The following is a 14,568-nucleotide window of genomic DNA, read 5'->3' as shown; positions in this document are numbered from 1 at the left end:
GGGAGAGGCAGCACAGATAAAAATGTCAGTGGTGCGATAGGACAAATTTATAGCAAATCCCTGCCAGCTCCCATTTATCTAAATTATCCACCTCTGAATGCTCCAGAAATCCTTCACCAGCTCCACTTTTCGGGCTGTTTTCACCTCAGCTCCCTTTTTCTCTCTGCGTTGCTGCCTCTGTTTTTGGACACTTGTTCTTTCCCCTAAGATGACCCCTTTGTAGCTGGGATCAAAGAGCTGGGAGTGTCAATCCCAGTGTCCTCAGGAACATGTGAAGAACCTCAAAGTAATTGGGAAGCAATTAGCACAAAGCTAACAGAACCCACCCCGCCGAGGCAGAGCCCAAATGAGCACTGACAGGCACCAGCCCCGCTCAGGGAGGAGTTACGGGCACTTAAATCACCCTCGGCTGCCTCCCAGACAACTTTTTTTTGGGAGCACCTTCAGCACAGCCCACTCTGCCTTCAGTTTTTTTGGCTTTTTTTTTGTTTTATTTCTCATTCCTTTCTGCTTTGGGTTCGCTCTTTGCTTTGTGCCCCGCTGCAGCTCACGGGAAAGATGAAACACAGAGCTGCTTTTCATTTTTGTGTTGTGTAAAGCGGAACAAGGCAACCCAAGGCACCCAGCAGCTGCTGAGATGCTCCTGCAGATAAACCCGGCTGGCCCAGGCCTCACCTCTGCTCGTTTATTTTGGAGACCCATCAAAGCAGCCCCAGCCCTGCGCAGGCTTTGGTCAGATTGGTCTGTGGATCACAATATTGCATTTTCAGCTCCTCTGGCAGGGAGGGGATGGAGCTGGAACCACCAGCCCCGGGCAGGCTGCAGGTGAATGTCCTGAGACAGCCCAGGGCTGCTGAGCTCGGCTGGGCTGGGCTTAGCGCTCAGGTCAGCTCAAAACAAGCCAGACCTCAGCCAAAGCTGGGCTTAGGGCTCAGGTCAGCTCAAACCAAGCCAGACCTCAGCCAGGGCTGGGCTTAGGGCTCAGGTCAGCTCAAAACAAGCCAGACCTCAGCCAGGGCTGGGCTTAGGGCTCAGGTCAGCTCAAAACAAGACAGACCTCAGCCAGGGCTGGGCTTAGGGCTCAGGCCAGCTCAAAACAAGACAGACCTCAGCCAGGGCTGGGCTTAGGGCTCAGGTCAGCTCAAAACAAGACAGACCTCAGCCAGGGCTGGGCTTAGGGCTCAGGTCAGCTCAAAACAAGACAGACCTCAGCCAGGGCTGGGCTTAGGGCTCAGGCCAGCTCAAACCAGCCAGATCTCGGCCAACTGACCCTAAAATCCCTGGATTTGCTGTCACTCCCTCTTCTTAAACCTTTCACTGGTTTGGGATGGAGGCACCCTAAAGATTTTGGGATGCTTTATCCCAGATCCCAGAGATCCAAACTCCCCCCTCTCCCATCTCTCCCTCAGGACAGCGTCAGGCAGCCCCTTCCTCAGCAGGAAAGGAATTGGGGTGAACAATCCCACAAAACACCCCAGGAGAGCCTGAAAGGGCACATCCTTACTGAACAGGACCTGGGCTGGGCTTAGGGCTCAGGATCAGCTTAAGCCAGGCTAACTGATCCTAAAATTCTCATGCCTTGGATTTGCTGCCTCTCCCTGAATCATTCACAAATTCCCAGAGAGGTTTGGGATGGAGGCACCCTAAAGAAGCTGGGATTTTTTTGTCCCAGATCTGCAGAGACCCAAACCCTTCCCATGCTCGTTCCTCCCTCAGGACGGCCTCAGCAGGAAAGGGATTGGGATGAACAATCCCATAAAACATCCCAGGAGAGCCTGAAATGGCTGAACAGAACCTGGGCTGGGCTTAAGGCTCAGCTTAAACCAGGTCAGACCTCGGCCAACCGACCCTGAAATTCCCAGGACCTGGATTTGCCCCCGCTTCTTAAATCATTCACAAATTCCCAGCGTGGTTTGGGCTGGAGACACCCTAAAGATGTTGGGATGTTTTGTTTGATATCTGCAGAAATCCAAACCCTTCCCATGCTCGTTCCTCCCTCAGGACGGCCTCAGGCAGCCCCTTCCTCAGCAGGAAAGGGATTGGGATGAACAATCCCATAAAACATCCCAGGAGAGCCCGTCCTGCCCCGCCGCCGCCACCACGCCAAGGTCCAGCTCTCAATTAACCCCCGCCTGACCTTCCTTCACTTTCTTTCCCCCTGCTCTGCCCTTCCTGACAAAGTTCAGCATTTCCTGGAAAAGTCTCCGTGCCTGTTGGATGTTGTCCTTCGCCTTGGTTGCCGAGGGAAGGATTTGTAGGATTTACAGGTGCCTGGCCCCCTCTGGAAGCCCATGACCGTGGGCTGACCCCCCGGTACAATATGTGAACTCCTGCCCTGCTGATAAGGCTGCCAGATAGGAGCAGGAGTTTGCAAATAATCCTTTGGGAATTTATAAGCAGCGCGGCCATAAAACCGAGGTGACTGGAAGGTCGATTTCACTAAAAATAATAAATATCTCAATGTTTATTCAACGTGAGCCTTTTTAACTGCAGGCCAAGCTCTGAGATAACGCTATTGTAAATGACAAATATTGGGAGTTTTGGGGAACTATTACATTATGATCCTTCCGCCCGACGCTGCCGGGGCCGTGCCCTCGGTGCTTTGCAGGATCTCTGACATTGTTCCACCCGAGCTGAACCTAGAAAGCCAGGCCAGGATTCAGGCCCAGGTCAGCAAAAGGGCAGTTTGCTGCTCAGGGGATTTTTTTTCTCCCTAAAATCCCTTCCCTAGAGCTCTGCTGGGATTTCTGCTCGTTGTTCATCCCCATTCCCGTTTGTAGGAATGAACAGAGGAACGGGAGCGGGAGCTGCTCCCAGACCCCCTGCCCTGGCTGAACCTCTCCACGGAAAACCTGAGGCTGGAAAACTCCTCTGGCACTGAATGCAGCCGTGCCCAGCCCTGCCAGGGCCAGCCCTGCCCCGTGTCCCCGAGGGCCACATCCCCGCAGGGACGGGGACTGCTGGAAAACCCTTCCCACAGGGGAGTTTTCCCAATATCCCACCTGAACCTCCCCTGGCCGTCCCCTCTCAGCCCAGCCCTTGTTATCCCCGTCAGGGCCTTGGAGGGACACCTTGCAGGGACACCTCATAGGGACACTTTGAAAGGACACCTTGTAGGGACACCTTGTAGGGACACCTTGTAGGGACACTTTGAAAGGACACCTTGTAGGGACACCTTGTAGGGACAACCTTGTAGGGACACCTTGTAGGGACACCTTGTAGGGACACCACCACCCGGCCCCCTGCACCATTCCCACCTCCAGAAGGAGACAACCCCACCCAGATCCATCCCACGGATCTGGCCACGGATCCGCTGCTGCCCCTGGCACATTTCTGAGGACCGGTCCCTGTTTCTGATTGAAAAGTGAAGCACCAAGACCACAAAAAACCCCCAATGCAGAAACAAACCCGTTTCTGTCACATGAAACAAAGCAATTCCATGTCTTGGCCTTGAAATCCATGGAATGCGACCATTTGGAATGTTCCAAAGTGCTCCATCCACCAGCAGCAGCTGCTGACCCTCCTCAGAACACCTTTGTGGGCACTCACGCCATCAAACCCATAATAAATCCATATTGAATCCAAGTTAAACCCATATTAAATCCATATTAAATCCATACTAAACCCATGGCAAATCCACTCCCTCGTGTAAACCAAGGCATGACAGCCCCTCCATTCAGATTCCCAATCCCATTTCCATGATCCACGTTCCTCCCTGAAGGTTCCCCCCATAAAGTGGCACTTCCAGCCCCCCCAGCCTTCCAGCCCCCTCGTAATTCCCAAAGAACAAACTCCTCCCCTCCTGGAGAGCTGGGATGCTCCTCCAACACAAACACAGCCACCCATTCTGGGGAGGGGAATTTCTCATTCCAAGAAAACCTCACGGCAGCGTGGCCAGATGACCTAATTATGAACAGATGAACACAAAAAGATGTTTTATAGGAACGGGGCTTCTGACAGCTCTTTTCCTTCAGCAAACTCGTGTGGATGGCTGGAGATGCCGGGAACTGGGAAACAATTCCCTGTCCAGGCTGGAAGGGAGGGAAGCTGGCAGCACAGAGCCCCTTTCATCTCCTGCCTGGGATTTGGGCTGCCCAACCACAAGGCAAGAGCCCCACGACAGCTCCCGGCTCCAAAGGCTCTGGAAAAGGGATGCAGGTTCCTTGGAATGGCACAGTCAAGGCCTGGATGCTGCTGGAAGCATCCCTGAAATCCAGAATTGGAGGGTGAATTCCAAAGGTCCCTAGAAAGGGATGAGGCTCCACAGGTTCTGTGGAATGGCACAGTCAAGGCTTGGAAGGATCCCTGAAATTAAAATTTGGAGGGTGAGCTCCAAAGGCCCTGGAAAGTGGAAGAAAGTTCTTTGAAATGGCAGATTCAGGGCTTGGATCCTCCTGGAAACATCCCCAAATTCAGAAGTTGGAGGATGAGTTCCAAAAGTCCCTAAAAAGGGATGAGACTCCACAGGTTCCTTGGATCAGGAGATTCAAGGCTCAGGTGCATCCCTGAAATCCAGAGCTGCAGGGTGAGCTCCAAAGGCCCTGGAAAAAGGGATGAGACTCCACAGGTTCTGTGGAATGGCACAGTCAAGGATGCATCCCCAAAATTAAAATTTGGAGGGTGAGCTCCAAAGGCCCTGGAAAATGGAAGAAGCTCCCTAAGTTCATTGGAATGGCAGATTCAGGGCTTGGATGCTCCCGGAAACATCCCCACATTTAGAAGCTGGAGGAGGATGAGATCCAAAGGCCCTGGAAAAAAGGGATAATGTTCCACAGGTTCCTTGGATCAGGAGATTCAAGGCTTGGATGCTACTGGAAGCATCCCAAAAATTCAGAGTTGGAGGATGGGCTCCAAAGGTTCCTTATCTGCCTTCCTTATCAATTATTATTTAAAAAAACCCAATGTGTTCAGAATTCCATGGAATTCCACGAGCCAGCCTATGGAAACAGGAGCTCCCTGGCTCAGCTCTAGAACCATTTTCCATTAAAAAACGAGCCCCTGGCACAACCTGTGGGAATTTTTCCCTCAGGAATCTCAGAGTGATCCGGGCAAGGGGTGGGTTTGGGGAAGCCACTCCTGCCACACAGAGCTGGGAGGGCAGTGAAGGTCTCCAAGGTGCAGTCAATGATCCATTCCTGAGGAATTCCTGCCCAAAACTCTGCAATTTCCATGGAATGGTGAAGTTACTGCGGCCAAAGAAGAATTCTGGGAGAAAACAGCATCAGAACCCAACCAATTCCTGCCCAAAACTCTCCCATTTCTCAGGGAATAATGGAATTACTGCATCCAAAGGGGAATTCTTGGAGAAAACAGCATCAGAGTCCAAACAATTTCTCCCCCAAAACTCCTCCATTTGTACGGAATAACAAAGTTACTGAATCCAAAGAACTCTTGGAGAAAATGGTATCAGAGAATCCAACCAATTCTACCCCCAAATTCTCCCATTCCCACAGAATAACAAAATTACTGCATCCAAGGAGGAATTCTTGGAGGAAGCACCCTCAAAATCCAACCAATTCCACCCCAAAATTGTCCCATTTGATGGAATAATGAAGTTACAGAATCCAAAGAATTCTTGGAGGAAATGGAATCCAACCAATTCCACCCCAAAATTCTCCCATTTCCATTGAATAATCCATTTTCCTTGGAGTAAAGAGCATCAGAATCCAACCCATTCCTCCCCAAAATTCTCCCATTCCCATTGAATAATTCATTTTCCTTGGAGTAAAGAGCATCAGAATCCAACCAATTCCTCCCCAAAATTCTCCCATTTCCATGAAGTAATGAAGTAAATGAATCCAAATAATTCTTGGAAGAAAACAACACCAGAATCCAACCAATTCCTGCCCAAAACTCCCCTATTTCCATGCAATAAAAAAAAGATAAAATAATAATAAATAACAAATAACAAATAATAATTAAAAATTCCTGCATCCAAAGAGGAACTCTTGGAGGAAAATCAAACAACCAGGAAAGATAAATGTTAAAAATTCAGGATTTGGGACAGTCAGAGAAAATTCCCTTTGCAGGGAAGGGAAAATTATTCCCTCCCCAGGGCAGGAAAACCCCGGATTCACTCACCAGGACGGAGTAGATGTGGAGACATCGATAGACCGGGGAGAAATCCACCAAATCCTGGGCTCCAGGCACCTAAAACAGGGAGGAAATCCATGAAAAACGAGGGAAACGCACCCAAATTCCACGGATAAGGAAGTAAAAATGCAAAATATTGAATTTTGGGTGAGTGGAGCGCTAAAATATCACAGATAGACCACTGAAATCCTAAAATAATCGTATTTAAATACATTTGTCACTCCAGAAAATCACATTTAGGTGATTTGGAAATCAACCACCTAAATGTGGTGAGTGAAACTCTAAAAAAATCAAATTTAAATCAGTGTTAATTCCAAAAAATCCCATCCAGGTGAGTGCAACTCACAAAAATTTCATTTATAAATAAACAGAACTGCAAAAAAAAAAAATTAAATATAGGGGAGTGGAATTCTAAAATATCACAGACTGAAATCCTAAAAAACCCCATATTTAAATACGTTTGTCACTCCAGAAAATCACATTTAAGTGATCTGGAAATGTGGTGAGTTTCATTCACCTAAATGGGGTGAGTGAAACTCTAAAAAAATCAAATTTTAATCAGTGTAACTCTAAAAAATCCCATCCAGGTGAGTGCAACTCACAAAAATTTCATTTATAAATAAATGGAACTGCAAAAAAAATTTTAAATATAGGGGAGTGGAACTTTAAAATATCACAGAGAAGACAACTGAAATCCTAAAAAAATCACATTTAGGTGAATGTCACTGTAAAAAATCAAATTTAGGGGAGTGTAGCTCTAAAAAAATTAAATTTAAATAAGTGTCAGTCCAAAAAAAATCCAATCCAGGTGAGTGTAACTCATAAAAATTCCATGGATAAACAAGGATAACTGAAAAAAAATTAAATATGGGTAAGTGAAACACTAAAATATCACATGGAGAGAAGGGAAATCTTAAAAAAAATCAAATATAAATTAATGTCACTCTAAAAAATCATACTGGATAAATGAAACTATTAAAATCATTTAAATTGTACTTTTTAAATATGTTATACAAAAATATAATTGATTAAAATATTTTATCAAGAATTACATAAATTGGTGTCACTCCAAAATGCCAATTATAGGTGAGTGTCGCTCTAAAAACTCAAATATAACTAAATTCCACTCTAAAAATGACATTTAGGTGAGTTCAACTCTAAAAAATATCTCATATAAATGAATGCCTCCCTAAAAATTCACATTTAGGTGAATGAAATTATTTTAAAAAATCACATCTAAATCAGTTTAACTTCAAAAAAATCAGTTTTAGGTGAATGTAGATCTAAAAAATTCAAATATTAAATAAGTGTCATTCCAAAAATCCACTTTTAGGTGAGTGTAACACTAAAAAAATCAACTATAACTAAATTCCACTGTAAAAAATGACATTTAGGTGGCTATAACTCTAAAAACAATCATATTTCAATTAAAGCCACTCTAAAAAATCCCATTTGGTGAATGAAATTGTAAAAAAATCACATCTAAATCAGTTTAACTTCAAAAAAATCAATTTTAGGTGAGTGTAGATCTAAAAACTTCAAATCTAAATACATTCCACTCTTAAAAATCGCTTTAAGGTGAGTGTAGATCTAAAAAATTCAAATCTAAATACATTCCACTCTAAAAAAAAAAACCTTTTAGGTGAATATAACTAAAAAAAAAATAACTTTTAGGTGAATATAACTCTAAAAAAAATAACTTTTAGGTGAATATAACTAAAAAAAAATAACTTTTAGGTGAATATAACTAAAAAAAAAAAACTTTTAGGTGAATATAACTAAAAAAAAAAAACTTTTAGGTGAATATAACTAAAAAAAAATAACTTTTAGGTGAATATAACTCTAAAAAAAAAAAAACTTTTAGGTGAATATAACTAAAAAAAAATAACTTTTAGGTGAATATAACTCTTAAAAAAATAACTTCTAGGTGAATATAACTAAAAAAAAATAACTTTTAGGTGAATATAACTCTAACAAAAAATAACTTTTAGGTGAATATAACTAAAAAAAAAAACTTTTAGGTGAATATAACTCTAAAAAAAAAAAACTTTTAGGTGAATATAACTAAAAAAAAATAACTTTTAGGTGAATATAACTCTAAAAAAAAAAACTTTTAGGTGAATATAACTAAAAAAAAATAACTTTTAGGTGAATATAACTCTAAAAAAAATAACTTTTAGGTGAATATAACTAAAAAAAAGTAACTTTTAGGTGAATATAACTCTAAAAAAATAACTTTTAGGTGAATATAACTAAAAAAAAATAACTTTTAGGTGAATATAACTCTAAAAAAATAACTTTTAGGTGAATATAACTAAAAAAAAATAACTTTTAGGTGAATATAACTCTAAAAAAAATAACTTTTAGGTGAATATAACTCTAAAAAAAAATAACTTTTAGGTGAATATAACTCTAAAAAAAATAACTTTTAGGTGAATATAACTCTAAAAAAAATAACTTTTAGGTGAATATAACTCTAAAAAAAAATAACTTTTAGGTGAATATAACTAAAAAAAAATAACTTTTAGGTGAATATAACTCTAAAAAAAAATAACTTTTAGGTGAATATAACTAAAAAAAAAAACTTTTAGGTGAATATAACTCTAAAAAAAAAAACTTTTAGGTGAATATAACTAAAAAAAAACTTTTAGGTGAATATAACTAAAAAAAAATAACTTTTAGGTGAATATAACTAAAAAAAAATAACTTTTAGGTGAATATAACTCTAAAAAATTCAGATATAACTAAATTCCACTCTAAAAACTCAGCTCCTCAGGACCCCTCAGCTCTCCCCTCCCTTTACTCCTCCAGAACCAGGAGCCCTCCTGATGGTGAAACACCCAGCAGTGACCCCCGCTGGATCCCGAAATCCTTGGAAAAGCCCTGGGAATCCCTGGGCAGGGCAGCTCCCCACCCACCGGGGGTTTTCAGGATCTCTCATCCCTCCACACCCTCTTGAAAGCAGGCAGCGTTTTCCAGGAATTTCAATCCGGGATCAAAGGGTTTTGCCCCGCTCGGATCCAGGACTCCAACTGGAACGGGCTCCATGGAGAAACTGTTCTGATAAAGGCTGAGAAAATCGGGATTCGGCCAAAAAAAAGTTTGATTCCCCCAGAGAAATTCCGTCAAAGCAACAATTCCAGGCTCTGATTTTCTGGAAGAACTTCCAAGCCCACACACAGGCTCAGGAAAAATCGGCTGGGCCACCCTGCACAGCTCCCATCTCCATGGGCAGCTGCAGAATTCCCGATCCAGGAACTGCAGCACCAGGCAGGGACAGTCGAGTCCTTTCCACGGGGAGGTTTGTTGGAAATAAACACAAATCCCCCAACTGTGCTGGGGTTATATGCAGGGGATGAATATTACATTAAAATTATTTTATATTATAAAATATGCTAATAGTAATTTTTAATTATATTACTTTTGCTAAAATAATTATTATTTTATAATATAATAAATATTATTTTATAAATTATTTTAGGAAAAAAAACGAGCTGAGCTCTTCTGCACATGCAGCTTTGTAAAAGAAGAAATATCAATTCAATTACTCCAAATCTTCCCAGAATATCCACTATAGAGCTTGGAATATATGGAATATATGGAATTCCATCCAGCAGAAGGACGTGGAGCTGCTGGAGAGAGCCCAGAGGAGCCGCGGAGCTGCTGCAGGGCTGGAGCCCCTCTGCTCTGGAGCCAGGCTGGGAGAGCTGGGAATGTTCCCCTGGAGAAGGGAAGGCTCCAGGGAGAGCTGCCAGCTCCTGGCAGGGCCTGCAGGGGCTCCAGGAGAGCTGCAGAGGGACTGGGGACAAGGGATGGAGGGACAGGACACAGGGAATGGCTCCCACTGGGAAAGGGGAGATTGGGCTGGGATCTTGTGCAGGAATTGCTGCCTGGGAGGGTGGGGAGGGGCTGGGCTGGAATTCCCAAATTTGCTGTGGCTGCCCCTGGATCCCTGGCAGTGCCCAAGGCTGGGTTGGACACTGGGGCTTGGATCAGCCTGGGATGGTGGGAGGTGTCCCTGCCCATGGACAATTTCCTACTCCCATCCTGACAATCCCTTTATCCAAAGGCAAACCAGGACAAAGGCCACGATTTGGGTTATGGAGCAATGTTTCCATGAGGGATGGATGTTCTCCAGCAGCACCAGGAAGGTGCTGGGACAGACTGGGGTGGGCACTTCTCAATCCTTGGCCTCTCTGCTGAGCCTGGCAATGGGAATAGGGACAAAACCACAAAACAGCCGAATTTTGGGACACATCCCACATTCTGCAGCCTCCTCTGCACCTTCAGGACATCCCCATGAGCAAGGAGCAAACCCCTGAGACCCCACAGCCACCCCACAGTGCCCACTGTCTCTGGCTTGGCGCTGCACTGTTACCTCTTCCTCCTCATCCTCATCCTCCACATCCAGGATCCCCGAATCCTGCTCCGACATGGGGCTGGTGTTCTTCACCTCCAGCTCGGAGCTGGCGCTGAATTCCTTCTTGGATTTCTTCCCCCCGCCAATCCTGGGCTGCTGGGACACGATGTTGTCCAGGTTCCTCTGCTGCTGTGCCTAGGAGAAAACACAGATTCCACCTGGGATTTCACTTGGATTTCAGGCCTGGAAGGGGACAAAGGGGGCCGGAGGCGCTGCACACTCAGCGGAATTCCAACACGTCGCCTTTCCCCCAGCCCAGATATTCCCAGATCCGTCTGCAGAGCAGGCCAGGGATTATGGAGCAATCCAACCACGCTCCTGCCTCATTCCCAAATCCCGGCCCCGTGCTGGCCCGCGGGCCATGTGGTGACTGTCACAGTGAGCAGGGACCGCCTGAACCTGCTCCAGGAGCCTCAGCTCCGGCCCTGGCGGCACAGAACATTCCACATCTGGGCCCCAGAGGCTCCTGAGAGCGTTTGTGGGAGCCCGGGAGGGTTTAATTGCGCGTTGTTGATGTGCGGAACGAGCTGTAAAAGGTGCTCGAGGAGAAGGAGCTGGAAGCGCCGGGACAGGGAGGTGGGAAGTTATTCCAGGGATTTTGGGGTTGTCTGGCAGCTGAGGTCATGCTGTGCCCTCCTGGAAAAATTCCCTGTTTTTCCTTTGATATGGAGCACAGTACTCAACAGGAAGAGTGGTTCAGCCCCAGTTGCTGAGGAGCTGATCCAGTTCAAACCGGAGGACACGGAATGGGAACAGCACGGACACACAACGGGGCTCCAGGGCCACATCCCAGCCAAAAGCAGGGAAAAAAGCCAATCCCAGGGATGTGGCAGTGCTGGACACACGGGTTTGTGTACTGGTTTAACTGGAAAATAAACACTGGGAACACCTGGAATTTATACAGATTTAGACAAAGATTTAGAGGATTCCTCCCCGTATTTTGCTGTGGATTTTTTATGTATCCGAAGAAAAGTGTGTGGGAATCATGGAATCATGGACAGGATCTTAAGGATCCTCTCATTCCATGGGCAAGGACACTTTCCACAAGCTCAGGGAGCTCCTGGACACTCTGAAACCCCAGGATTCTCTGAGGTGGCAAAAGGGGCCCATCCCCTTCCATGTGGGAATGTGATAGATTCAGAAATACAGATCCAGAAATCCCTGGATTTCAAGGGAAGCAGGAAAACCATCAAACCTGTTAGAGACTCATCTCTCAGCAACACCAAGGGAGAAATAAAACCTTTTAAATTACTATTACAAATCCCTAATTACTAATTACTTTTGCTACCTGAACTGCAGAGAGCACAAAGCTTTATCCGTGTGGAAGCCTCCCAGATTATTTCCTTTTCAACACTTGGAAGTTTTAACATCCCCCCAAAAATAATTCGGGAGCAGCTTTGATTTTTGCCAGCCTCAAAATCCCTTTGGAATCTCTTTTTGGGAAGCAAAACCCCACCAGGGACTGAGCACTGGAGTAATTCCTGCAGCTGAGGAATACTGAAATCCAAGAACAGCACGAAGATCTCATTCCTTGGAAAATCTAGGCATGGATATCCCATTCCTTGGAAATTCCACCTCAAAGTGCTCCTCACCCCGAGCACACACAATCAGCTCTGAATTAATTAACAAGCCAGGTAATTGATAACAAAATTCAGAGTACAAAGCTGCCCCTGGAGGTGGATGTGGAGCGAATCCTTGGATGGGGATGTGCTGTCCTTGTGGGATGTGTTATCCCACAGCACAACCTTGACCTCTAGTGGTTGGAAAGCAGGAGTAGCCCTGGAGTTTATTTACTCCGAGTGCTCCTCCCAGCTGAGCCAGGGGACTCCCAACCCATCCCTTCAAAACCCCTCTTCAGGGATGAATCCCAACAATGGGAATTCTTGCAACAAAGCCCCAGAGGGAAAGGTCTGGGCGGACACTGCCCAGGACCCAGCTTTGCTCCCGGTGTCGGGACGCGAGGCCGATGGGGAAAGGGGCTCTCGGACTTCAGAGGCAGCACTCTATAGAAAGGCCTTGCAACATCCCATAAAGGGAATTAGGACTTCAAAAAGGGGCAGGAACGTTCTGTCCTTCAGAAGAGAACACAACAAAGGGTCGGGCTCGGGCCCACCCTCGGGCCCGCCCAGCGCGGCCATCAGTTTCCCAACCAGGCCTAATGAAGTTATAACCCTGAATCTGCTGGAAATTCCCCCAAAAGCAAGCCCGGCGCGCTCATTAAACCCTCCAGTTTATGTAATCCCTCTCCTTCTGCAGAGGGGAGAATCAAAGAGTGGGAAAAGGCGAAGTTTTGGACGAAGCCCCGAGCTGGACACGGATCATTAAGCAGGGCGGAGCGGGCCCGGAGCGCACAGGCGGTCATGGGAGAGGGAAATGTGGGATAAGGAGCTGGAGGACGCTGCTGCCAGCCCTGGACTCCTCTGTTTCGGCATGAAACACGCGGGATTTCAGGCTGGACACGGAATTGGTGTCACCAAGGATCCGTGGAAATGCTCCCTGAGAATCCCCGGCCTTGGTGCCACCTCTTTTCCAACAGGGATTGATCTTCCCTCATCCAGCTCTGCTGTGGGAGCACAGCAGGACGTGGCCAGGTGTCAATATTGATAAGATCCAAACCAAATATTGATAAGACTTCATAACTTCCAGTTGTTTAGAAATCAAGGAAATCTGTCCCTCCGGCATCGCTCCAGGACAAGGAGCCCCACAAGGAATTTACTCCCCCATGCTTTGATTTTGCACTTCTCATGCAAATAAACTGATTTATCACGAGAAGAATTTTGATCTGGATTAAAGTCCAAGCACCAGGCTGGGAAAATCACAGAATCCAGGAATGGTTTGGGTTAGAAGGGATCATAAAGTTGATCCCATTCCACGTCCCAGGCTGCTCCCAGCCCCAGTGTCCAGCCTGGCCTTGGGCACTGCCAGGGATCCAGGGGCAGCCACAGCAAAGCTGGGCACCTGTGCCAGGGCATGCCCACCCTCAGAATAAAAAAAAAAAGGAATTCCATCTCCAGGAGGGCATTCTCAACCTCTCACCCCTGGCAGGAAACAATCCGGACTGAGGTGACCCAGAAGTGAGAAATATCAAATTTTCTGCAGCCTCGTGGAGTCACCGAGGTTTCGGTTTCACCGTGAGGGAAAGGCAGAGCTGGGGGAGGCCCAGAGGAAGCAGCTCCGGAGAAATCCGGGATTATCCTACAGAATTCCCACCCCCAGCTCGCTCCCAGCACCTCCCCGGGCCGGGGTGCAGCAGAACAACCCTTCCATGGATTTGCTGCGGCACAGGAAGGATCAAACCCGACCTGCAGAGGGGTTTGGGGGGTTCTGCTCCCCACAAAGGGCCTGGAGGAGCCCAGGGAAGAGGCCCCACATCAAAGCCCTCGGAAAGTGCCTCAGAGTGCCCTCGGAAAACCGATGGGCCCAAAGCCCTCAGGGGATGACAAATCCAATCCAAAATCCCCCCACCCTTTGGTGTGGTTTCCATGAAAGTGAGGCCACTTTGGGGTTATCCTGTGGAATTGCCTCTGTCATCCAGGACCATCAATCCCGGCTCACTCTGCTCCATGGGAACATAAAACAAGGCAGGAGAGCCAAGGCCTGTTCACAGCTGATGCTGCATTTGAGAATCAAACACAAAGTGTGCATTGAAGTTCCCTCCAAGCACAGCCACTTCCCTGATCCTCAGCAGCCCAGGAGACCAGGGGCACCCCAATCACTCCACCAGGGCAGAATTCCCAGTTCCTGACAGGAATTCTCTTTCCAGACGGGCTGGTAGGACAAGCAAAGGCACCTTTCCCCCTCCAGGGCCAGGCCCGGGTCAGTGACCCACGTCTGTGGACTGAGGTTGTCATCGGGCACACGTCAGAAGACTTTCAGGAGACCTGGGACAGTGGGAGGTGTCCCTGCCCATGGCAGGGGTGGCACTGGATGATTTTTAATGTCCCTTCCAAACCATCCTGGGATTCAGAGCCCTCAACAGGAAGGACTTTCCTCAGCATTCCCAGATCCATCCTGAAAAAACTCCTGCAAGTTTGCAAACAGCAACTCCACCTTCT

General features: G+C 46.5%; 1 protein-coding gene across 5 annotated transcripts in view; it reads right to left on the bottom strand.

Annotated features, from left to right (window-relative positions):
• EXOC6B (exocyst complex component 6B) overlaps positions 1 to 14,568 on the bottom strand; it is a 262,928-nt gene that overhangs the window by 137,217 nt on the left and 111,143 nt on the right. For all 5 annotated transcript variants that reach the window (XM_063401247.1, XM_063401249.1, XM_063401248.1 and 2 more), the window contains exons 7-8: positions 10,472 to 10,648; positions 6,082 to 6,150 (exon numbers count right to left, since the gene is read on the bottom strand). In XM_063401247.1, coding sequence (XP_063257317.1) covers positions 6,082 to 6,150; positions 10,472 to 10,648 — 246 coding nt within the window. The remainder of the gene's footprint in view (positions 1 to 6,081; positions 6,151 to 10,471; positions 10,649 to 14,568) is intronic.

This window comes from Prinia subflava, chromosome 7 (genome assembly GCF_021018805.1).
Source record: "Prinia subflava isolate CZ2003 ecotype Zambia chromosome 7, Cam_Psub_1.2, whole genome shotgun sequence".
NCBI classification, from domain to species: domain Eukaryota; kingdom Metazoa; phylum Chordata; class Aves; order Passeriformes; family Cisticolidae; genus Prinia; species Prinia subflava.
The sequence above is the reverse complement of the archived record's forward strand: the minus strand, read 5'-3'. Positions and strand labels throughout refer to the sequence as shown.